The sequence below is a fragment of the Balaenoptera physalus genome (genome assembly GCF_965194825.1).
Source record: "Balaenoptera physalus genome assembly, chromosome: X".
In the NCBI taxonomy this organism is placed as follows: Eukaryota; Metazoa; Chordata; class Mammalia; order Artiodactyla; family Balaenopteridae; genus Balaenoptera; species Balaenoptera physalus.
In genome coordinates this window covers 132,374,377-132,399,582 of record NC_138903.1, presented here as the reverse complement: position 1 = coordinate 132,399,582, position 25,206 = coordinate 132,374,377, and the positions used below count along the sequence as shown (strand labels likewise).

The 25,206-nt window shown below is 42.5% G+C and overlaps 1 protein-coding gene across 5 annotated transcripts in view; it reads left to right on the top strand.

The window, feature by feature from the left end:
* Positions 1 to 25,206, top strand: part of LOC309651822 (heparan-sulfate 6-O-sulfotransferase 2) — a gene marked incomplete at its 3' end in the record, with an annotated part of 141,444 nt that overhangs the window by 9,203 nt on the left and 107,035 nt on the right. The window contains exon 3 of one of the 5 annotated variants that reach the window (XM_082444888.1): positions 16,698 to 17,228. The exons of 3 other annotated variants lie outside the window; for them this stretch is intronic. In XM_082444888.1, the coding sequence (XP_082301014.1) occupies positions 16,698 to 16,830 (133 nt within the window). Of the gene's footprint in view, positions 1 to 399; positions 7,233 to 16,697; positions 17,229 to 25,206 lie in introns of those variants that run through there. One more of the 5 variants, XM_082444891.1, reaches the window with a different exon arrangement.

The window sequence follows — 25,206 nt, the reverse complement described above, 5'->3', positions numbered from 1 at the left end:
TCTAAACGTCCACAACTGAGAGCTTAGATCAGTTAGTGCATGTGTTGCCCTCATCCAGGAGAGAAGGGGAGTGTATTCTGCCGGAGCAGCCTCCCCCCAGAGCAGTTTCACTTCATAATAGCATTGCCCCTGGTTAACTGTAAATTGACTAGAACATTTCATTCCTCAACTGCTCTGGGTATCTGAGGGGCCACTCAATACAGTGAGGTTCAGAATCTCATTGTTGAGACTCCATGGAGACTACATTCTAGGTACAAGTTATTTTGACAGTGTAAAGAATGTGCTTCACACTTGGAAAGCTAATACCAACGTTCTGCGCCAGATAAGATGAGATATTTATTTATTTTTTCCCCCTATATATTTAAAAAATTTATTTATTTATTTATTTGACTGCACCAGATCTTAGTTGCGGCATGCGTGCGGGATCTAGTTCCCTGGTCAGGGATCGAACCCGAGCCCCCTGCATTGGGAGCGCAGAGTCTTAGCCACTGGACCACCGGAGAAGCCCCAAGATGAGATATTTAGTCACTGAGTTTAGAGAAAAAAAGGATATGGATGGGAATGTTCCTTCTACCATTAAAGTGTAATGAAGAATCTAATTAATGGTATATGTCTTCTAATACAAAGTCATTGTGTAAGCTTAGAGAAATATTTGTCTAAACTTTAGTAAAACATTTATTGGCAGAAGAGCTTTCCTAGCTTTGCTAGGTATTGGACTTCGCAGGTTATTCAGTTGGTCTTATTGCGTCCCATTTGTTATTTCTGCCATTTTGCCTCTAAGAACAGTGTTGAAGACTTTGACACATTTCAGAGCATTACACTAAATAAATCTGTCTTGCACATTCCACTGTGCTTTTTCTGGAATATTATAAATATTCAAATACAGTCACACATGCAAATTCAAAATAAAATTCAATACATGCAAATTCGGCATAAATTCCATATTTATAACTTAGCAATAGTTTTGAACTTGTTATCTTATGATATAAATGTATCAAATATGAGCTCATGGGAATTACCAATAAATATATTTTTCTGATTAAACTGTGGGTTCTTTTTTAGTCACAATTTAAGCTTCAATTCTGGGATATATTATAAGAGAATAATTTGCACTTCATTTACTCTGAATTGTCAAGAATCATGTTCTTTCCCAATGTAAATGTCTGCAAAAAGGACTTCTTATTCACTGTGCTTGCTTTTTGAATTTTACCAGCAGGGATGCCCTAGTGAGCCTTAGAGAATTGGTCTTTTTCTTGTGAAGAGTATAGTTCTTTTTTTTAAATAAATTTATTTATTTATGTATGTATTTTTGGCTATGTTGGGTCTTCATTGCTGCGCACGGGCTTTCTCTAGTTGCAGCGAGTGGGGGCTACTCTTCATTGCAGTGCGCGGGCTTCTCATTGCTGTGGCTTCTCTTGCTGCGGAGCACAGGCTCTAGGTGTGTGGACTTCAGTAGTTGTGGCACATGGGCTCAGTAGTTGTGGCTCGCGGGCTCTAGAGCTCAGGTTCAGTAGTTGTGGCGCATGGGCTTAGTTGCTCCGCGGCATGTGGGATCTTCCCAGACCAAGGCTTGAACCTGTGTCCCCTGCAGCGGCAGGTGGATTCTTAACCACTGCACCACCAGGGAAGTCCCAGTGAAGAGTATAGTTCTAATGAATCACTTCCATGCACTTTTCTGAAGGAATACAGAGCAGTTGAACCGTGTGCAATGCATTGGTTTACATCAAATGGATTAGGCTTGTGTGTGCTATTCCTTGCATTAATTGACTTTTTCCCATAACTGTATAGTATCAGCTCAAATTCATTCATGGAGATCATTGGACTTTTGCTAACTTCCTACAAGAGAGTGAATGCAAGCAAAGAGTGTTTTGAAATTGACTAGAGTGACCAGGTTACAGCCAGGAAACATGGCGGTACTTTTAAAAGGCCCTTTGATCTTGGCAACCAGCTCCTCAGTTATTACAATAAATAGAAGTTGACTAAACTCACCAGTTGAAAGACATAGATTATCACAACCGATGAAAATACAAAATCTAGCTATATGCTGTGTATGAGAGACAAAGCTAAAACATTAGGACACGGATAGGATTGGAATAGATATACTATGCAAATACTAACCAGAAGAAAGCTGATGCAGCTAAATTAACTAAGGCAAAGCCTTTTTTGGGGATAAACAGGATCACTGAATAATGATAAAATGTTCAGTTCTTCAGATAACAATTCTAAGCCTGTATGCACTTAATACCATAGTTTTGAAATATATAAAGCAAAAATTGACAGAGCTATAAGGAGAAATTGTAAAATCTACCAACTGCTTTCAGAAATTGATAGATGAAATGAACAAAAAATGAGTAAGGGTACAGAGGATTTGAGCAACATGGTTAACAAACTCAATATAGAAGACCAGCATCCATTTAGAAGAATACACATTCTTCTCAAGCACGTACAGAACATTTTTGAAAATAGACCATATACTAAGCTGTAAAGTTGGTCTGGAAAAACTTCAGTGAGTAAATATAGACCATTCTGACTATGCAGTGCTTAAGAAAGAACAAGGGATCAGGCCATATCTGAGTGTACGAGAAGGATCGTTAGTAGTCTGATATATTTGGAAGTATTGTGAATCCTTCACCGACCACATCAAGCTTGTTAATTCACACACAAGAGTGAAGAACTCCATGTTAGCATCTATATAACGTACATCAACGATTCAGCACCTAGCATATAATATGTGCTAAAAAAATTATGGCTATGATTATGACTCACATTTTGCTATCATTACCCATTTGGGGAACCTTTGCATCTTCAGAGGACTATAAAAATATTTGCATTTGGCAAATTATGTAGCAGTAATGGAAGAACTTGTCCTTTGTGAAGAAAATCTCTGTCACATATAAAATACTCAGACATTTCTCCAAGGTTCGTTTGGGTGAACATTCACAGGGCTCTTTCACACAAACATACAGATATCCAGCAAACTCATAAAAATACACCAAATCAAACTTCAGAAAAATCATATCTAAGGTATATATATGCACACACATACACAGTGTTTGTAACATCTACACTACACATATTATCTGTACGGCGGTTTGCAAACTTCCAATCAAATCTTGTCTCCACCTATTTTTGTAAATAAAGTTTTATTGGAACACAACCAAAGAAAAAGTGAAGAACTCCAAGACTTAGGCAAAGAGAAGTGCTGTAAAGTGATGGTTTGACCCATGTAGCTTGGCCTGACTTTCCATGAAGATGTATTAGTGTTTTGGGATACCTACTGAGCCAGGTGCTGTGCCAAGGGCATAGCATATATTTTTCTCATTTAATCCTCGAAATAACCCTTTGAGGTAGATGTGTAAAAAACCCATTTAAAGAGGAGAAAACAGATAATTGGATGAGATATATAACCTGCCCAAATATACACAGCCAGTCAGTATTGGAGTTGGCATTTAAAACCAACTGGGCCACATGGCGTGTCTGATATGTTTTAATGTCTACTAAATTCTCAGACACATCTCCAAAAGCCCTTACCATCCATCCTTTGTTAATTTATTGTTTTTATTGACATATAGTTGATTTACAATGTGTTAGTTTCTGGTGTGTAGCAAAGTGATTCAGTTTCATACACACACACACACACACACGCACATATAAATATTCTTTTTCAGATTCTTTTCCATTACAGTTTATTACAAGATATTGAATCTAGTTCCCTGTGCTATACAGTAGGTCCTTGTTGTTTATCTATTTTATATATAGTAGTGTGTATCTGCTAATCCTAAACTCTTAATTTATCCCTCCCCCCAGCCCTTTCCCTGTTGGTAACCATAAGTTTGTTTTCTGTGTCTGTGAGTCTGTTTCTGTTTCGTAAATAAGCTCATTTGTATCATTTTTTTAGGTTCCATATATAAGTGATATCATATGATTTTTGTCTTTGTCTGACTTACTTCACTTAGTATGGTAATCTCTAGGTCCATCCATGTTGCTGCAAATAGCATTACTTCATTTTTTTGTGGCTAATATTCCATTGTACCACATCTTTGTCCATTCATTTGTTGATGGACATTTAGGTTGCTTCAGTGTCTTGGCTATTGTAAACAGTGCTGCTGTGAACATAGGAGTGCATGTGTCTTTTCTTAATTTAAAGAAATTTTTAAGATAAATTTATTTATTTATTTTTAGCTGCATTGGGTCTTTCCTTGCTGTTCACGGGCTTTCTCTAGTTGCGGCGAGCGGGGGCCACTCTTCGCTGCGGCGCGCAGGCTTCTCGTTGCGGTGGCCTCTCTTGTTGCAGAGCATGGGCTCCAGGCGCATGGGCTTCAGTAGTTGTGGCACACGGGCTCCGTAGTTGTGACTCGCGGGCTCTAGAGCGCAGGCTCAGCAGTTGTGACGCAGGGGCCCAGTTGCTCTACGGCAACTGGGATCCTCCTGGACCAGGGCTCGAACCCGTGTCCTCTGCATTGGCAGGCAGACTCCCAACCACTGCACCACCAGGGAAGCCTGCATGTGTCTTTTCAAATTAGACTTTTCTCTGGATATATGCCCAGGAGTGGGATTGCTGAATCATATGGTAACTCTATTTTTAGGTTTTTAAAGAGCCTCCATACTGTTCTCCATAGTAAAAGCCTTTACCCTCTTTTTTGGCTATGTGTCTATACAAACTAAGTGGAATGGAGACCTGCAGTGACTACCTGGAGATATCAGGATCCAACATGTTAACTGATTTTTTAAAGCACCTTTTAAAATGTTTAATAAAAATTACTCTCTAGGGACTTCCCTGGTGGTCCAGTGGTTAAGACTCCATGCTTCCAATGCAGGGACCGTGGGTTCGATCCCTGGTCAGGGAACTAAGATCCCATATGCTGTGTGGCATGGCCAAAAAATTAAAAAAAAAAAATCACTCTCTAAAGGTAAATTCTGCAGCTCTTCTTTTCCCCTCTTAAACAAGGATTTAGATATCCAAGATATTGTAAATGCTTTCAACAATGATTTACACAGAAGAATTATGTTTTAGGGGGAAGAAAAGAAAGGAGTTAGGTTAGAGGAAAGATTTGGGGTTTTTTTCCAGATAAGGAAAATGAAGACCTCAACTGTATTTTAATTTATGCCCCGTGTGGGCCTAAAATATGGTGCACCCACTTCACAAGATTTGTAAGAGGCCGAAGCATCTTACTCCTTCCGGAATGTTGGCAGTTGCCTCATTAGCAATGTCAGTCGCACTGCTCTGACCTGGCCTGTTTCTATAAATGACCATTGCTTTTTTTGCCCCCTTTGGTCTGTGTAGACACAGCCTTTGGAGGGCATTGTGAATGAGTTCAGCCAGGGCACCTCACATAATCTTGCGTTATGAGGAGCCAGTGAAATAAAGCTTTCTCTCAAATTCAAGTGAGGGGGTCCCAGAGAAAATGAATCTTGAAGCCTGCTCTTATGCCAGGGGCTTATCATGAAGATAATAGAAGTGTCTTATTACTGAAATAACCAAGTGAGAGTAGCAAATTCCCATAGGAGTGACCATTCTCTCTCCTTTGGAAGAGGCAGCTTTACAAAAGAGCCATTCAGGACTTGAGGATATGGGGAGGGGGTGGGGTGAGATGTGACAGGGTGAGAGAGTGTCATGGACATATATACACTACCAAATGTGAAATAGATAGCTAGTGGGAAGCAGCCACATAGCACAGGGAGATCAGCTCTGTGCTTTGTGACCACCTAAAAGGGTGGGATAGGGAGGGTGGGAGGGAGGGAGATGCAGGAGGGAAGAGATATGGGAACGTATGTGTATGTATGGCTGATTCACTTGGTTATGAAGCAAAAACTAACACACCATTGTAAAGCAATTATACTCCAATAAAAAAAAAATTAAAAAAAAAAAAAAGAAAAGAGCCATTCAAATCTAAAAAAGATACATGTATATACATATATGGATATATGTATATGTATAACTGATTCAATTTGCTGTACAGCAGAAATGAACACAACATTGTAAATCAACTATACTCCAATGAAAAATTTTTTAAAATTACAAAATAAAAATTAAAAAAAGAAAAGAGCCATTTGAGAGAATGTGCAAATTAGCATGGGCCTACCAGGCTGGCAGACATAGTGCGGAGGGCAAAGAAATTAGGTTGAAGGCTTGGAAGGATGGTAAAAAGATGCCCAATACAACCAGAGGAGTTTGACCTTGGGATGATGGCCACCTCAGCAGATGCCTCATGGCTGAGATTTTGCTACGTAGAAGATTAACTCCCACAACACCTTGAAGGTTGAAAAACTGTTTGAGCCTATTTGCCATATACACTAGAGGCAAACATATTTATTATTTTTGTGATTGGTTTTGCTGAAAGTGGTTCAGTATGTTCTATGACTGTAATAGGCCAACTAAAACTCATTAAAGCAGTGGTTTTTTTAAAAAATAAATTTATTTATTTTTGGCTGTGTTGGGTCTTCGTTGCTGCGTGCGGGCTTTCTCTAGTTGCGGCAAGAGGGGGCTACTCTTTGTTGCGGTGCGCGGGCTTCTCATTGTGGCGGCTTCTCTTGTTGCGGAGCACGGGCTCTAGGCGTGTGGGCTTCAGTATTTGTGGCTCACGGGCTCTAGAGCGCAAGCTCGGTAGTTGTGGTGCACGGGCTTAGCTGCTCCGTGGCATGTGGGATCTTCCCGGGCCAGGGCTTGAATCCGTGCCCCCTGCATTGGCAGGCAGATTCTTAACCACTGCACCACCAGGGAAGCCCTAAAGCAGTGTTGAAATGAAGCATATAGGTGTGAATGATGCGTAGTAGGTTATTTATGAAAAATTACTTCAATACAAATTTTAATGGACATGCAGAAATGATTTTATGCATAAACACACTATGAGATTAATGAAAGATAATTAGACTAATAGGAGAATATGGAGCCGAAGAAAGGTATTTAAAAAACATTTTGCATTGCAGGACAAAAAGGTCTGTGTGTATGTCTCCTTTTACATAAGGATCCAGGCTTAGTGTCTCTACTCTCAATTTGTTCTTTGTGACTTGGAAGCAAAGCAAAAGAAAAAAAAGGTATCATTTTAGCATTAGTATAGCATTTTACAATCTTCTGGCAGCTTTTGTATTTATCGCCATATGGGTGTACATTAAATCTGCATCTCCCTCTCATTTATATGTTTATGAAGTTATAAAGATATACACATGTGCACACAAAATAATTAAGCAAGTGATATGTGTTTGACAATGTTTGGTGACTTAATGCCAATTAGAGAGGTTTAAAAAAAAACCTTGCTTTTCTAATCCAGTTGTTTGCATGCTTTTTGGTTTATGCATTTAAGGACAAAATCCATTTAAAGTGCCGCAATTTGCATACATGCAGCTTGGAGTGGGACTTCTGTTTATTCCAGATGGCCTTGAAAAATTATTATTGAGGAGCTTAGAGACCTGGATGTCACAAGATCCATTAGGATGAGACTAAAATCACACTTTTTCGTTTCCAACAGTTTCTCCTGTTCAGGAGCGGGTATACTTTTGACCTGGGGGGAGCTGAAGGTCTGTGGCTTGGCTAGACTGTTGAATGCAGCCAAATTAGCTCAGCTCATCCCTCAACGAGGGAGTCCTGTGTTGCAGGCACCTTGCCTAACCCTGTTGTAGGAAAGTGGCTCATCGTTTTTATTTATTTATTTTTCTTTTAATTTTTATTTATTTATTTATTTATGGCTGTGTTGGGTCTTCGTTTCTGTGCGAGGGCTTTCTCCAGTTGCGGCGAGTGGGGGCCACTCTTCATCGCGGTGCGCGGGCCTCTCACTATCATGGCCTCTCTTGTTGCGGAGCACAGGCTCCAGACGCGCAGGCTCAGTAATTGTGGCTCACGGGCCCAGCTGCTCCACGGCACGTGGGATCTTCCCAGACCAGGGCTCGAACCCGTGTCCCCTGCACTGGCAGGCAGACTCTCAACCACTGCGCCACCAGGGAAGCCCCCGCTCATCGTTTTTAGAGTTCAGAAGAAGGCTCAGTTAAAGGCTGCATACAGGATTTGTATGCATGGAAGTTAGCAGTTACACTGACGATCTCTGCTCTTTGAAAAAATATGGTTGGATTGGAATGAGCAAGACTGTGATGCTCCCCATTGAATGTCATGTTTGTTTTGCTTTTAAACCATAGCGATGAAACCATTATTCATAGTAGGAAGGTTCTGGTTCCAAGATCAAGGGACTGGGTGTGGGGTCTCAGATTGTGACCCTTGGCAGGGAACATCTCTAGAGAATGTCACAGAGGTCAGATTTCCATTCCTGCAGCAAAGAAGGGACCACAGACATCCAGCTCTTCTGGTTTGCTGAGGGCTGACTCCAGGATGCAGCTCTTTCTGGTTAATAGAGGGGAGCTCTTTTCTGCAAGGAGCCTAAGATGGAGATATCCAAGTGCCAGAAAGCCCGAGGTCTGTGCAGCTATATCACTTGGCTTTTGGTTACACACCTTGGTGGTCTCTGAATTTAGCTTAGTACAAGAAACCTGAAGGAAAAAAACAGCTGTTCTCCCAGAACTTCAAGCAGGTAGAAATAGTGAAGAAATAGGAGTTTCGATTGAAATGTCAGAAGCTAAAGTTGGGTCTGAGACAGACAAATACCACTGGGAAAAAAGGTAAACTCTTGCCATAATTAAATGGCAGATTGCTTCTTAGTGACTCTGACCTTGCCCTCCCAGGTAGAGCTTTGGGGACAGCGTATCCACGTCTGCTTCAGGGCCCTAGAGGGAGGCAGTGGTCTCCTGCAAAGTGGCAGCTTTAATAGTGAGCACCTTAGGTCTCTGGGCCACTAGTGGCTTTCAGTCTGGAATTCTGGGGCACCATGGTCCTGCTGGATTAGGAGTGAGAGCTAGTTTGGGGTGCCTCCTATGATTCGCATAAGTCAGAGATTCATCCAAGCTGTTGCCTATAGCAATAGTTCATTCTTTTTTATTGCTACAGAGTAATCCGTGGTAAGTATGTACCACAGTTTGTTTAACCATTCAACTGTTGAGGGACATCTGGGCTGATTCTAGTTTTTGGCTGTTAAGAATAAAGCTGCTATGAACATTCCTGTATAGGCTTTTGTAGGACGCTAAGTGTTCATTTCTCTAGGATAAATGCTCAAGAATGCGGTTGCTGGGATGTTTGGTGATTACATGTTTAGTTTTATAAGAAACTGCCAAACTGTTTTCCAGAATGACTATGTATCAGTTCACATTCCCACCAGCAATGTATGAGTGATCCAGTTTCTCCTTTTTAGCCATTCTGATAGGGGTGTAGTGATATCTCATTGTGGTTTTAATTTCCCTTTCCCTGATGGCTAATGGTGTTCAACATCCTTTCACATGCTTATTAGCCATCTGTAGGCCCTCTGTGGTAGAAGGCCATTTGCCCATTTTCTGATGGGATTCTTTGTTTTTTTTTTGAACTGTTGAGCTTTGAGTGTTACTTACATACTCTGTAATATTACTCTTTGTCAGACGTATTGCTTGCAGTATTTCCTCCTGGCTCATTGCTTGTCTTTTCAACATTTTCCCATGGTATTTGACACAGCAAAATTTCTAATTTTTTAAAAACAATTTTAACTTTAATTTTATTTATTTATTATTTTTGGCTGTGTTGGGTCTTCATTGCTGTGCGCCAGCTTTCTCTAGTTGCAGCGAGCGGGGGCTACTCTTCGTTGCGGCACGCGGGCTTCTCATTGCGGTGGCTTCTCTTGTTGCGGAGCAGGGGCTCTAGGCGCGCAGGCTTCAGTAGTTGTGGCTCGTGGGCTCTAGAGCACAGGCTCAGTAGTTGTGGCACACAGGCTTAGTTGCTCCACGGCACGTGGGATCTTCCCAGACCAGGGCTCGAACCCGTGTCTCCTGCATTGGCAGGCGGATTCTTAACCACTGCACCACCAGGGAAGCCCAAAATTTCTAATTTTGATGAGTTCCACCAGTCTATCAGTTTTTAAAAATTTATTTATTTATTTATTTTTGGCTGTGCTGGGTCTTCGTTGCTGCACACAGCCTTTCTCTAGTTGTGGCGAATGGGGGCTACTCTTCAATGCAGTGCGCGGGCTTCTCATTGCGGTGGCTTCTCTTATTGCGGAGCACGGGCTCTAGGCATGCGGGCTTCCGTAGTTGTGGCTCGCGGGCTCTAGAGCGCAGACTTTGTAGTTGTGGCGCACAGGTTTAGTTGCTCCACGTCATGTGGGATCTTCCCGGACCAGGGCTCGAACCCGTGTCCCCTGCATTGGCAGGTGGATGCTTAACCACTGCGCCACCAGGGAAGTCCCAGTCTATCAGTTTTTCCTCTCATGGATCATGATTTAGTGTCAAGAATTAATTGGCTAACATGAAAAGGTGCTCCACATTGCTAATTATTAGAGAAATGCAAATCAGAACTACAGTGAGGTATCACCTCACACTGGTCAGAATGGCCATCATCAAAAAGTCTACAAACAATAAATGCGGGAGAGGGTGTGGAGAAAAGGGAACCCTCCTGCACTGTTGGTGGGAATGTAAACTGGTACAGCCACTAAGGAGAAGAGTATGGAGGTTCCTTAAAAAACTAAAAATAGAGTTGCCATATGATCCAGCAGTCCCACTCTGCGGCATATATCTGGAGAAAACTCTTAATTCGAAAAGATACGTGCACCCCTATGTTCACAGCAGCATTATTTACAGTTGCCAAGACATGGAAGCATCTAAATGTCCATCGACAGATGAATGGATAAAGAAGATGTGATATATATATATATATATATATATACATACACACCTATACATACATATACACATACACAATGGAATATTATTCAGCCAACAAAAAGAATGAAAAAATGCCATTTGCAGCAACATGGATGGACCGACAGATTATCATACTAAGTGAAGTAAGCCAAAAACAGAAAGACAAATATCATATGACATAATTTATATGTAGAATCTAAAATATGATGAAAATGAAATTATTTGCAAAACAGAAACAAACTCACAGACATAGAAAACAAACTTGTGTTTACCAAAGGGGAAAGGGTGTGGGGGAGGGATAAATTAGGAGTTTGGGATTAGCAGATACAAACTACTATATGCAAAACAGATAAACAACAAGGTCCTACTGTATAGCACAGGGAACTATATTCAATATCCTGTAATAAACCATAATGGAAAAGAATATGAAAAAGAATATATATATATATATATATATATATATATATATATATATATATATATGTAACTGAATCACTTTGCTGTATACCAGAAATTAGCACAATAGTATAAATCAACTATACTTCAATTTAAAAAAAGAATTGGGACTTCCCTCGTGGCACAGTGGTTAAGAATCTGCCTGCAAATGCAGGGGACACGGGTTCGAGCCCTGGTCCGGGAAGATCCCACAAGCTGCGGAGCAACTAAGCCCATGCACCACAACTACTGAGCCTGTGCTCTAGAGCCACAACTACTGAGCCCGTGTGCCACAGCTACTGAAGCCTGTGTGCCTAGGGCTCGTGCTCTGCAACAAGAGAAGTTACCGCCATGAGAAGCCCGCGCACCGCAACGAAGAGTAGCCCCCACTTGCTGCAACTAGAGAAAGCCCGCGCACAGCAACGAAGGCCCAATGCAGCCAAAAAATAAAAAAATAAAAAATTGGGGCTTCCCTGGTGGCACAGTGGTTGAGAATCTGCCTGCTAATGCAGGGGACACGGGTTCGAGCCCTGGTCTGGGAAGATCCCACATGCCGCGGAGCAACTAGGCCCGTGAGCCACAGCTACTGAGCCTGCGCGTCTGGAGCCTGTGCTCCGCAACAAGAGAGGCCGCGACAGTGAGAGGACCGCACACCGCGATGAAGAGTGGCCCCCACTTGCCGCAACTAGAGAAAGCCCTCGCACAGAAATGAAGACCCAACACAGCCAAAAATAAATAAATAAATAAATAAAATTAAAAAAAAAAAAAGTAAATAAATTTTTTAAAAAAAGGATGGTATCAGTGTCCCCTCTTTCTTTTTTGATTTTAGTAATTGAGTCTTTTCTCTTATTTTCTTGGTCAGTCTGGGTTAATATTTGTCAATTTTGGTTAATCCTTATAGAGAACCGACTTTTGGTTTCATTGATTTTCTTTCTTCTTAACTCTCAATTCCCACTGTAGTCTATAATATTTCTTTTCTTTGCTTGCTTGAGGTTTTATGTGTTCTTTATTTTCAAGTGTTTTGCAGTAGAAAGTTAGGTTATTGAATTGAGATCTTTCCTTTTTAAAAAAAAAATATAAGCGTTTACTTTGTAAACGCTGTAAAAAAAATAAAAAAATAAAAATACAGCATTTACTTTGTCTATAATTTCCTCTAAGCAGTGCTTTAGCTGCATCCTATAAGTTTTGGTATGTTTTTATTTATTTATTTATTTATTTATTTTGGGCTGCATTAAGTCTTTGTTGCTGCGCAGGCTTTCTCTAGTTGTGGCAAGCGGGTTCACTGCGGTGGGCGGGCTTCTCAGTGCAGTGGCTTCTCTTGTTGCGGAGCACGGTCTCTAGGCACGCGGGCTTCAGTAGTTGTGGCTCTCGGGCTCTAGAGTGCAGGCTCAGTAGTTGTGGTGCACAAGGGCTTAGTTGCTCTGCGGCATGTGGGATCTTCCCGGACCAGGGATCAAACCCGTGTCTCCTGCATTGGCAGGCGGATTCTTAACCACTGCGCCACCAGGAAAGTCCCTGGTATGTTTTGTTTCGTTTAAATTTATCTCAAAGATTTGCTAATTTCCCTTGTTCTTTCATCTTTGAACCATTGATTATTTAAGAGTTCATTGTTTGATTTCCACATATTTGTGAATTTCCAAATTTCCTTCTTTGCATTATTTTTAATTTTATTCCATTGTAGTCAGAGAACATATGTTGTGTGATTCATTCCTTTTAAATATATTGAGGAGTATTCCATATCCTAACATATGGTCTGTCCTGGAGAATGTTCTGTGTGCATTTGAGAAGACTGTATTCTGCTGTTGGTGGTGAAGTGTTCTATAGATATCTGCTAAATCTTGTTGGTTTATTGTACTGTTTAAGTCTTCTATTTCCTTGTTGATCCTTTTCTGGTTGTTCTATCCATTACTGAACTTGGGATATTGACATCTCCAACTATTATTATTGAATTTTCTATTGCTCCCTTAAATTCTGGCAGTTTCTGCTTCATGTGTTTTTGGGCTCTGTTGTTACCTGCATGTATATTTGTGATTGTTATATTTTCCTAATGCATTATTCTTTTCATCACTATAAAAGTTCCCTTTTTATCTCTAGTAACGTTTATTAAAGTCTGTTTTCTCTGATGTTGGCATAGGCATTCCATATTTCTTATGGGTTTTGTTTCCATGATATATCTTTTCTCCTCCCTTTTTGCTTAGATTATTTCTATCTTTAAATGTAATATGTGTTTCCTGTGGATAACTATAGTTGGATCTTGTTTTTTAAAAAATCCATCTGACAGTCTATGCGTTTTGATTGGAATGTTTCACCCATTCATATTATTGATAGCTTGATTCAAGTCTGTAACATGATGTACTTTTTAAAAATTTATTTATTTTATTTATTTTATTTTTGGCTGCATTGGGTCTTTGTTGCTGCGTGCGGGCTTTCTCCAGTTGCGGCGAGTCGGGGCTACTCTTCATTGTGGTGCTCCGGCTTGTCACTGAGGTGGCTTCTCTTTGTTGTGGAGCACGGGCTCTAGGCACGTCGGCTTCAGTAGCTGTGGCATGTGGGCTCTGTAGTTGTGGCGCATGGGCTTAGTTGCTCTGCAGCAGGTGGGATCTTCCCAGACCAGGGCTCGAACCCGTGTCCCCTGCATTGACAGGCAGATGATTCTTAACCATTGTGCCACCAGGGAAGCCCAACATGACGTATTTTGACTAAGTTGGAATCTTTCCCATTAACTAATTCATTCAGTATGTACTGAGTACCTACTATGTGCCAGACACTGTGTCAGGTCTTGGGATTACAGAGCTGGCAGTGCCATAGGCATCGACTTTGGAAAGTTCTCAGACTACTGCGGGGAGGTAAATAAACAAATAGGGTGATCAGTCCTATAATAAAGGGGAGCACAGGTTGCTGTGATGATGGAGAGAAGGGCGTCTCAAACGAGGAACGACTCTGCTGAGGGAGGTGACACCTGAGCTGAGTCCCCAAGGATCCGTCACCAGACAAGTAACAGGGTAGAATCTCAGGAAGCAGCATGAGTAAAGGCATACGTACAAGAAGGAGTAGGGCTTGTACTTAGGGGCTGGGATGAGATCTGTGATCTCAGAATTAGATAGAAGCCAGGGCACACAGAGCCTTGCAGGGTACAAGGCATATTTGGACTTTATCCTGAGAGCAGAGAGAAACCATTGGGACATTTTAAGCAGGGGAGTAATGTGCTTCGGTTTGTGTTTTAACTAAATCGTTTTGGCTGCTGTGTGGAGAAGGGACTGGAGAGGGGTAAGAACACACAACAGGGAGCCCAGTTGGAAGGCTGTGGAGTAGTGCTGGGAAGAGGGGTTGGTTGGTAGCTTGGCTTGGGAGAGCGGCTGTGGGCCTGCAGAAAGGTGAATGGATTCAGGAGATATTTAGGAGGAAGACTGGAAAGAATGTGGTGACTGAAGGGTATGGATAGTGGGGATGAGAGTTGGGGGCAAGGAATTTCCTCCGAGGTTTCTGGCTTGGGAAGACTAGAGGAGGAGCTGTGATGGGCAGGGGGATGGGGGATGAGGCTAGTTTTGTTTTGTTTTGTTTTAAATTTATTTATTTTTATTTATTTATTTTTGGCTGCATTGGGTCTTCATTGCTGCATGCGGGCTTTTCTCTAGTTGCAGCGAGCGGAGGCTACTCTTCGTTGCGGTGTACGGGCTTGTCACTGCGGCGGCTTCTCTTGTTGCGGAGCACAGGCTCTAGGCGTGGGCTTCAGTAGTTGTGGCTCGCGGGCTCAGTAGTTGTGGCTCGTGGGCTCCAGAGCTATGGCTCAGTAGTTGTGGCTTGTGGGCTCTAGAGCGCAGGCTCAGTAGTTGTGACACACGGGCTTAGTTGCTCCGTGGCATGTGGGATCTTCCCGGACCAGGGCTCGAACCTGTGTCCCCTGCATTGGCAGGCGGATTCTTAACCATTGTGCCACCAGGGAAGCCCCGAGACCAGTTTTTTACACAGGGAATTTGAGGAGACTATAGAGTCACCATGTTGGGACGCCCAGAGGCAGTAGATCTGTGCGTTGAGAGATCAGGGCTGCAGATACAGGCTCGGAGTCACGAGGTGCTTATCTCATTGTTAAATTTAAAGTAATTTCTAAATATGTAAAAAATAAATTCTATTTGCAATATATAGACAGATTGTCCTCACTAGTTGCTGAGGGTAAAATCAGGGAAACGGGACCTAAATAATAGTAGAAAGAATGAGAAGAGACTGTTTGGAATGGATTGACAAGAGGAAGCCATGCAGAATGGTGTGAAGGCCTTACTGGCGTCAGCCCAACATCAGGGCTCTAAGTGAGGGAGAGCCAGAGCACCTCTCAGCTTTGGCGTTTGGATGCCCATTGTTTCCCATTGCATGTGCCAAGCCCAAGAGCCCTGGGCAACAAACGTGCATCCGTGCCATGAAGTGTGTACACTGAAGGATAAATACCTGTATTTATTTTTTCTTCCCTTTCTCTACTACTGTCCAAAAGCTTAGATTTCTCTAGATCACAGTAGTTCAAGGAGAAGTAAGAGTTTTAGGGTAAGATAAGTAACATTATGGGCATTATCTATAAGTGGTCAAATTACTAATGGAGCTATTTATTCTCAGGAATCTAGAATCAGCTATTCCATCTTTTGGAAAAAGGGGTTTTATTGAGGTATAATTGATGTACAAGAAACTGCATATATTTAATGTATACAATTTGATGAGTTTGGACATAGGCTTATGGTTCTTGTTTCAATGACATCATCACCACAATCAAGGTAACAGGCAAATTCATCAACTCTGAAAGTTTCCTTGTGTCCTCCTTTTTAGATGTGTGGTGTGGTAAGGACTATTAACATGAGTTCAGCTCTGTCATCTTCATCCTAGGATTTGGAGTCGTAAAGACCTGGGTTAAGTGATGGCTCTTTCACTTACCACTTGTGAGACTTTGGGCAAATCACTTCACTTCGTTCTGATCCTCGATTCCCTCATTTGTAAAATTTGTAAAAACTTCACGGGGTTGTTCTGAGGCACAGACGCTATAAGGTAAGTGAAAGGGCTTTATAAAGTATAAATTGCTGTTTAAGTATTATTTAATCATTATTTAGCTTCTGATTTCATTGTAAAATGTCAAAGTGTTATTAGAAAAACTGTGAGAGGGACTTCCCTGGTGGCACAGTGGTTAGGAATCCACCTGTCAGGGTAGGGGACATGGGTTTGAGCCCTCGTCCAGGAAGATCCCACATGCTGTGGAGCAACCAAGCCCGTGCGCCACAACTACTGAGCCTGAGCTCTACAGCCCATGAGCCACAACTACTAAGCCCATGTGCCACAACTACTGAGCCTGAGAGCCACAACTACTGAAGCCTGTGCGCCTAGAGCCCGTGCTCCGTAACAAGAGAAACCACTGCAATGAGAAGCCTGCGCACTGCAACAAAGGGTAGCTCCTGCTCGCCACAACTAGAGAAAGCCCAAGCGCAGCAACGAAGACCCAACACAGCCAAAAATAAATAAATAAATAGAAAAAGAAAAACTGTGAGAGTGTTGTTAATATCAGAATGTGTTGCTTTATTTAAAAGCTACTCGTGGGCTTCCCTGGTGGCGCAGTGGTTGAGAATCTGCCTGCCAATGCAGGGGACACAGGTTGGAGCCCTGGTCTGGGAAGATCCCACATGCCGCGGAGCAGCTAGGCCCGTGAGCCACAATTACTGAGCCTGCGCGTCTGGAGCCTGTGCTCCGCAACAAGAGAGGCCACGACAGTGAGAGGTCCGCGCACCGCGATGAAGAGTGGCCCCCGCTTGCCACAACTAGAGAAAGCCCTCACACAGAAACAAAGACCCAACACAGCCATAAATAAATAAACAAATAAATAAATAAAAAAATTTTTTTAAATAAATAAATAAAAGCTACCCGTTTAGCCCATTTTCCTCTAATAACAAAGAATATCATTAAGTAGTTATTAGTATCTATGTATCTATGTTCCAAATCTCAGGCTAACCAAGGATTGATTCTATCCAGTTTTTGTCCAATCTTAGAGGAACACATATGAGGGTATCTACTGATGACTCATTTACTATTTCAAACATACTTATGTAAAAACCTAAAATGTATCAACTTCCATGGTTTCGTAGCTATCGTTACTCTTCCCTTTAGCCTGAAGTGTTTTAATGGCCCCAAAACATTTATATTATCTGATTTTTGCATATGTTAGGTGAAGCTTGGAATTATTAGTGTTTTCAGTGTGTTCTATAAGTACTCCTGGTTTCCAGACTGAGCTGGATATATTAAGAAGAGATGAATTTCAGCTCATGTGCATATCCAAAGGATTTTAAGATATTTTAGCTTACCTTTGATGATGTGGAACAGGTGAAGAGCAAGACTTTACCCAATGATGAATTTTAACTGGGGAATAGTTATTGTAAGGAGTCGTGTCATCTTTGCAAGATATTTAATCTAGTGTTGGATGCTAGAGGGGAAAATTACATTCTTGCAGAAATCCAGACACTGCAAAAGTTGTGTGGAGCTCTGTGGACATTTCCTGATGCCTAGAGATTTGTTTTTCTAATTGTACATCTGAGTGATGTATTTACAAATGCTGTTACATATGGCGAAGGACTGTGGTAGATGGTACTGTCCCTTGGGGCACGGGTTCCTGGGTTCCATTCCCAGCTCCGCACAGTAACTCTGGACAAAGCCCCTAGTTTTCTCTGCTTCTGTCTCTTTAATGGCAAAGTGGAAACTAATACTTGCTATCACTGAACTCATGACGATGCTAGATTGATAATCAGATCATGCCTTAAAACCACTTTGAGTTCTACTGAGAAATACGTTGTTCTCAAATTAAGTTGAGTCTGTGGTTTTGTAAGTATAAATATATTGTCAAGAAATGAATCACTGGGGGAGCAAAACACATAGACCAAATAACAGGGGTTAGTGACATCAGTAAACGGAGATGGAAAGGATGGCATTGAAGAAAGCAAAGAGGAAAGTGTTACTCTCCAAGCAGGAGGGAACCACTGAAATGCTGGTCAGATTTAGATAAGGACCATGGCCTGGTGGCTTGAATGGCTTTTGCTCTCTTGTTGGTAATGAACTGAATTTGAAGGGGTGGGGTAAATGGAGGCAACCAGTGGTTGAGCCGAGGTGATACTCTCCGTATCCGCCTAGTAAGTTTTTTTTTTTAATTTTTATTGGAGTATACTTGATTTACCATATTGTGTTAGTTTCCGGTGTACAGCAAAGTGAGTCAGTTATACATACACATGTACCCACTCTTTTTTAGATTCTTTTCCCATATAGGCCATTACACAGTATTGAGTAGAGTTCCCTGTGCTATACCGTAGGTCCTTATTAGTTATTTGTTTTATATATAGTAGTGTGTATATGGCAATCCCAATCTCCCTGTTTATCCCTCCCCCTTCACCTAGTAAGTTTTTGAAAGAGTGTTTAATTGTTCAAATGCTACTGCTGCTTCAATGTCTATAGCTTTTTGACTTTACTCCTTTCAAGGATGTGACCTGTAAGGCAGCAGATAGAAATGATAGCTCATCAGCATCTAATGAGCCAATGATTTACCCTGTCAAATATTCTCCTACCTCTTCCATCCAACCACACAATTTGAAAGAAAGAAGTCCCGGGGTCCTGACTAAGTCATCGGCGTGTCTAGTTGAAGGATGACGTGGGCATCTTACTGGCTGAGCAGCTTGAAGAGAGGTCTTCTGCGTTCAGCCTGAGTCTGCCCAAGCAGGGTCCTGGCTGGCTCTTGACCCCAGTACGAAAGTAGGAAGGTGAACTTGTAGCCTGTGAATACCTCAGACGTGGCATTCACCACGCTATTGCCTTTTTAAAAAATTTTGTATTACCAGACGTGAGCTCTCTAAGGCCAGGGACTGTCTTTCTTGTCTGTCTTCTAGAGCCTTTGTCCATAGCAGTCAATTAATGTTTGTTGAATAAGCAGAATAACCTTCAAGCACCATAACTCCAACCTGTTAGAAACCAAACCCAGTTTTGTCTTTTGGTGGATGGCCAGCTTTCAAAGGAACCAGAGTGCTCTCTGAACCAGCACTTCTCAACTTTATTCTGTGCACACGAATCACCTGGGGATCTTGTTAAAATGCAGATTCTGAATCGGTAGGTCTGGGATGGAGCCTAAGATTCTTCATTTTTAACAAGCTCCCAGGTGATGCAGATGCTGTTGGTCTGTATACTACACTTTGAGTATCAAGTGTCTAGACCTGGGTTCTCTGCCTCATCTCCAAAACTTAATCCATCATCAAGTCTTGTTCATGCTATCGCTTCTGTCCCAATTCTGACCATGCGTCTCTGCTTCTGTTGCCACAACTTTATCTGAAGCCTTCATATTATTTTGCAGGGATTAGTGTAACAGCTTTCATCTAATCTCCCTGGCTCTTTCCCCTCCACACCATTCTCTACACTGCAACCAAAGCGTTATTTCTCAAATACATTTCTGATCATGCTTACCTTTGTAGCCTTCTATGCAGGGTAAAATAGCAACTCCCCTGTTGCTACATTGCCTTTATATTAGGTGGGAGCAGGGGCAGGGGCAAAACAATGTGAGACTTGAGGAACCAAGGGCTTAGGGTGGTGGTGGACCAATTAGGGGCCAATTCATGTATACAGGGCTGCCTACACATGCTGTTCCATCCATCTGTCCGTTCATCCGTCCATCCTTCCAGCCATCATCCATTTATCCATCCATCCATCCCTTTAGCCATCCACTTACCCATATAGCCAGCCAGCCAGTTATCCATCCACCCAGTGGACCATCCATCCATCCATCCTTTTAGCCATCCATTTATCCATTTATCCATTTATCCAGCAAGCCAGTTATCCAGCCACCCAATTGACTGACCATCCATCCATCCATCCATCCATCCATCCATCCATCCATCCACCCATCCACCCATCCACCTATATCTATCCATCCATTTGTCCATTCAGTCAGTTAGCCAGCTGGCCAGGAACCCAACATGCGAGGACTGTTGGCTCTTGGACCAGACAGTCAGAAAAGCCTTTTCATGTCATTTATGATAAAACCACAATAACTTGATATCCATTGTTTCAGATTCTCTGACAGATGAGATATCTCAAAGTTTTCTAGTCAAAATATTTGCTGTTCTGGGCCCAGTCAATCCAAAATCACTTGCTCACATTCTTTTTTTCATTTGAATTACTGAGAATTTTAGTGTACACTGAGTAACAATTTGTTACAAATCCCATACCAAAAAGATTACTTGCCATTTCCTTTTTCTTTCAGATTTCTCTTGTTGTGCTTTTATCTAGGGTTTGGTAGATGGTGAGTGAGTGCAGATTCTGAGTGAGGTGTGAGCTTTGCTGATACTGAACCCATCCAGGGCATGGGATGTAGCTCGTCCCGCCACAGTGCCGACGGTGGCTGCAGCTACAGTAGAATGTCACATTTCCACGATCACCTTTTTTTGTTGTTGTTTTGGCTTTGGCAAAGGAGCCCACCTGTGTTTGCTGAGATCTACTCTACCTGGGGTGACCAGATTTTAGGGGATGGGGAGAAGAGGAAGGAATGCTATTTTTTTGGTGGGCGGATGGGTGGTAGGAATCTATCTCAGGAATTCTTAGCTCCCTGCTTTCCAGTCTTTAGCCAGCACCCCCTCTGTCCCCACCCTGGCTCCCACCTCTGGAGTGTGGTTGCATTTAAGGGAGAATGCTGAGCTCTGTTGACATTTGGTAGCGTTTGTTTTCTTCCCCCTTTAATTTAAAAACTCATCACAGGGGTTGTTCTTTGTTCATCTTTCCTGGGTTTTTTGTACAGTGACTAATGCTTACAGCTGGCTTTCTCGAGAGAGAAGTGCTGGGAAGATCAATCAAATGAGATCTTAAAGGGTAAATCAGGTTTTCAAATGTGTTCAGGCAGCTTCTGCTCACTTCATTGAGAAGAAGTGCTTCCAAGGACAGAAATTTGCCCAGCGAAATGCCTCCCAAATTCAGCAATCATGCCTCGGATGGCTGTTTTGCAGCCTGAGCGTCAGGCTCTGCTTAGATTTCAAATGACCATTTCAAACTCGAGCGTGAGGGGGAAAATGAACTGCATTTGACATGAAGGAATTTGCTAATGGAAGATCAAAGTTGTAAAAAGTGTACCTTCACATGCGTTATTGGAGGGTTGTGAGGGGAGGGTGGGAAAAGGAAGCTGCACAGAATACCTTTTTTCAATCATTTCACGTTTTCTTTCGTTGTTTAAGAAGACTCAAGAAATACGTCATTTGAAATGAACATTGTATTTCAGGAAAAAAATGCAGAACTTGTTGTTTAGGCTTTAGAACTCAGTGCTGCAGTCTTGTGTGTTCATAGGTGTCCCAAATGAAAATTTTTATCATTGAAGTTGCCTGATTCCGAGCAGAAAGTTTGTGACCACCTTGTAGAAAATTTGAAAACCACGTCTCATCTTTTAAATTTTTTTTTTTTTTTTTTTTTTTTTTTTAATTTATTTATTTATGGCTGTGTTGGGTCTTCATTTCTGTGCGAGGGCTTTCTCTAGTTGTGGCAAGTGGGGGCCACTCTTCATCGCGGTGCGCAGGCCTTTCACTGTCGTGGCCTCTCTTATTGCGGAGCACAGGCTCCAGATGCGCAGGCTCAGTAGTTGTGGCTCACGGGCCTAGTTGCTCCGCGGCATGTGGGATCTTCCCAGACCAGGGCTCGAACCCGTGTCTCCTGCATTAGCAGGCAGATTCTCAACCCCTGCGCCACCAGGGAAGCCCCCACGTCTCATCTTTTATCCTCTGTTGCTACATTAAAGTCTGGTTGTGCCTACAGGATGAAATGAATATTGTAGCCACTTGCCTTAAGAGATTAGCCTGTCTTTACATAGTGACCTTTGGTGACATGTCCTTGCAGGGATCTAGTCTGCTAGCTGTTAACTATGGGGGCTTGATCGGAGGATCCCCTCCGCCTATTACACACATCTTAACGAGTCCCTGCCACTGCCACACCAGGAAAAGCAAGTTATTCCCATGAGCCCTTACAGGAAACATAATTAGGCAGATGGTTTTGTCAAACATCACCCAACATAGCCCACCATCCAGTATGAATTATTCCTTCATTACATGCTTTTCTAGACAGGCCCTGTTCCCCTCTGTTAGCAGGAAAATTCAGGACTGACTTCCCTAAAGAAGCAGCACGGGCTTAGGGTCAGCCTGAAGGTGTGATCAGAAGAGTTAACAAGGCTTTCTTGCCTTCTGCAGGTCATTTGTTCTGAGGTATGGCCGTCATCTGCTTCCAGAACTGGGACGGTTAAGCTGAGGGTGACCGGCTGGCTGCCAGCAGGACGTGGGGCTTTTTTCAGAGTAAACGGAGCAGGGAGCAGGGCTTCCCTGAAGACCACCCAGTAAGAGAGACCGTGCCGTACCTGACCACATTCCAAGGGGGGAGCAAATGGGCTTCAGTGGAAATCCACTTCTGAAGGCTTTCTTGACGGGAAGGGGTGGGAGAAATGCCTCCTATCCTGAAAATGATGGCTGTCCATGTGTTTTATATGTCGGGCTCACACCTACAGTTTCATGGGGCAGAAGGGTTCTGCTCCTACAGTGTTTGAAAATTGACCTAATGCAGCCTGTTTCTTCTGCCAGGGTTCAGAGAGAAGGTCATGCAGTTAGTTACTGGGCGGGCTGGGAGTAGAACTGGGGCCTCTCGACTGCCGTCAGATGCTCTTCACCATGTTCTAATGCCTCTCCTCTATGGTTGTATTGCATCTCCAGCGACATTTCCTTTGCACACAGGTGTTGTAAACTCTTCTTATTAGAAGTTAGCAATCGTCACGACATTTTATGTTACTATAGCCCTTTGCATTTTACTGAGCTGTTTTATATAAACCCTTTGCTTCTATCTTTACCAAAGCTTGTGAGATGGGGGCAAGGAGGGATATCGTTCATTATCATTATCGTTATTATTATTATTAATACCGTCATCTTCATTCCATGGATGAGGAAACCGGGGCTCAGGGAGGATAAGCCAATGGTTCAAGGTCATGCAGACAGTGACAGAACTGAGATGACTGTGCCTGGGTTCTGACTTCCTCAATGCCCTGTTGTTACACAGCAAAGCAAAATGTAAATCTAAAGGTAGATCTTGAGAAAAGCGATATTGACTAGATGCTTGCAGGAACATCATTTCACTGCTGAATGCCACTCCTCTACATGAGGGAGGTTGAGTCACCAGTATCCCAGAAACCCCAAGTCACTGGGTGATTTTACCTACAAGTCGTTGCCATAGCCTGAGCCCCAAGGACTGTGTTATACTGAACCTCGGTGTTTATAGTAACAGAGGTAGCTAAGGTTCAACAGTGGGCTTATGGCCAATGGCAGTGCTTCTTACACCACCAGTGAGAGGGCCTAGCCAAGGAGGAGCTGATACTGGTCCCAAAGGACAAGTCTGCCAACGGTCCAGTGGCTAATGTGGGGATTAGCTGTTGCTCTGGGTAATCTGTGTCCAGTTCAGGCTGGCTACAGGGGAACCTCAAAGACTTATTTCACTCGGCTCCTTCTTGGTCTGCTGCAATTTCCCCCTTTTCTGCACGTCTTTCCTTTTAAAAATTCAATGAGACATTGGCATTTTTGGAAAGTTGATTATTTTTAAGCTGGCATAGAATTGTTTCTAAATGTTAATACTTAAAAAAATTGTAATGGAAAAGAAGAAAAGCCCCGCCCACTTGTTTGGTCCCTTTTGAGAGTAGAGTCGATACCAGTTCTGCGTTTAGGGGTGCAAGCCCAACTCAGCAGGCCTATTGGATATCCACTGAGGTTCAGAGGACAAAGATTTGGTCACACCAAGAAATTGAATCTTCTTGGCGCTGGCCCTGGGCCCTTCAGGTCAGGGCCAGCGTTGGTGAGTTGGCTGCTTGGAAAATGGTCCAGCCATTCCTTTGAGTTTCCCTTTTGTGAATGAATAGAAAGTTTCCATCTACAAAGCTTTATGAGGTTAATTTCACTTAATTCAAGGGGAAAAAAAGCCAAACAGGCAATTATAAGTAAACCACGCTGCAAACATTAACCACCCTAAGTAACATTTGGCGGTTAGGCTGAAATTTTGCAGTCTGTGGTTTTCCTCAGTTCTGAACACGGACAGGCTTCAGAGCCAGAAGTGAGTTACGTTGACTTGGTACTTGTCAGACGAGGGCCCCTTTTCGCCTTGCTTGGGTGGATTATCAGGGTAGTAACTGTCAGTGGATTCCGTAACTCCCCGGTCAGTTTAAGCATCTGTTTGTGGGTTGTTAAAGCGATGATATCACACGGAAAACACACTGTCAGGGGTATAAACGTTAGCAACATGATGGCACCTTAATAATCTTTTCCTCCCTTTGCAAGAGCAGAATGGGGTAAGCACAAGGGTCTTTTTTTTTATTATTATTGAAGCAAAAATTTCACATTCTGTCTAAGATAAGATGTTTAGTCAATGAGTTTTATTTAATTCAATTGAAATAATTCCATGATGACTTAATAAGCCAAAGTCTAAAAGGGTGGGTAAAAGAATAGCATTTCAGAGCAGGCAATGTAAAGCCTGAGAGAGGGGGAGAGGCAGAAAGGGGGTGGTGAATCAGCCACCATTTGCCAGGACAGTATACAATCAATACAATACAGTATCTGACTTGGTGGAACAGACTTTTTATGGTTAATATATTTCTCAATCCCAAATCAGGGAATGCTAGGTCATTTCAATTGCTATACCCTCATACAGGGCCTGGCATCGGGTTAGGGCTCATAAGTTGACTAAGTGTGGAGGACTGAGTTTTGGATGATGCCACCTAAGGGTCATGGGGTCTAGTGATTCACAAAGGTGAGCAGGACACAGAGGCAAGAAGAGAAGCCATGGGCTGGGAGTTTCCATGATGGGTCAATGGAAGGGACAAAGTCTACCAACTGGAAGAGCACAAAGATGAACATTTGGGTTTGACAAGAAGGTTCCAAGAGAAATAATAGTGCAATTTTAGGGAGTTAAATTCTGAGCCACAAACCACAGATGACCCTGACGTCTTTGTTGGTTGTAAACACCTTTCCAGCCCCATACACAGTGGGGTGCCACAGCCTACATTGATTAAAC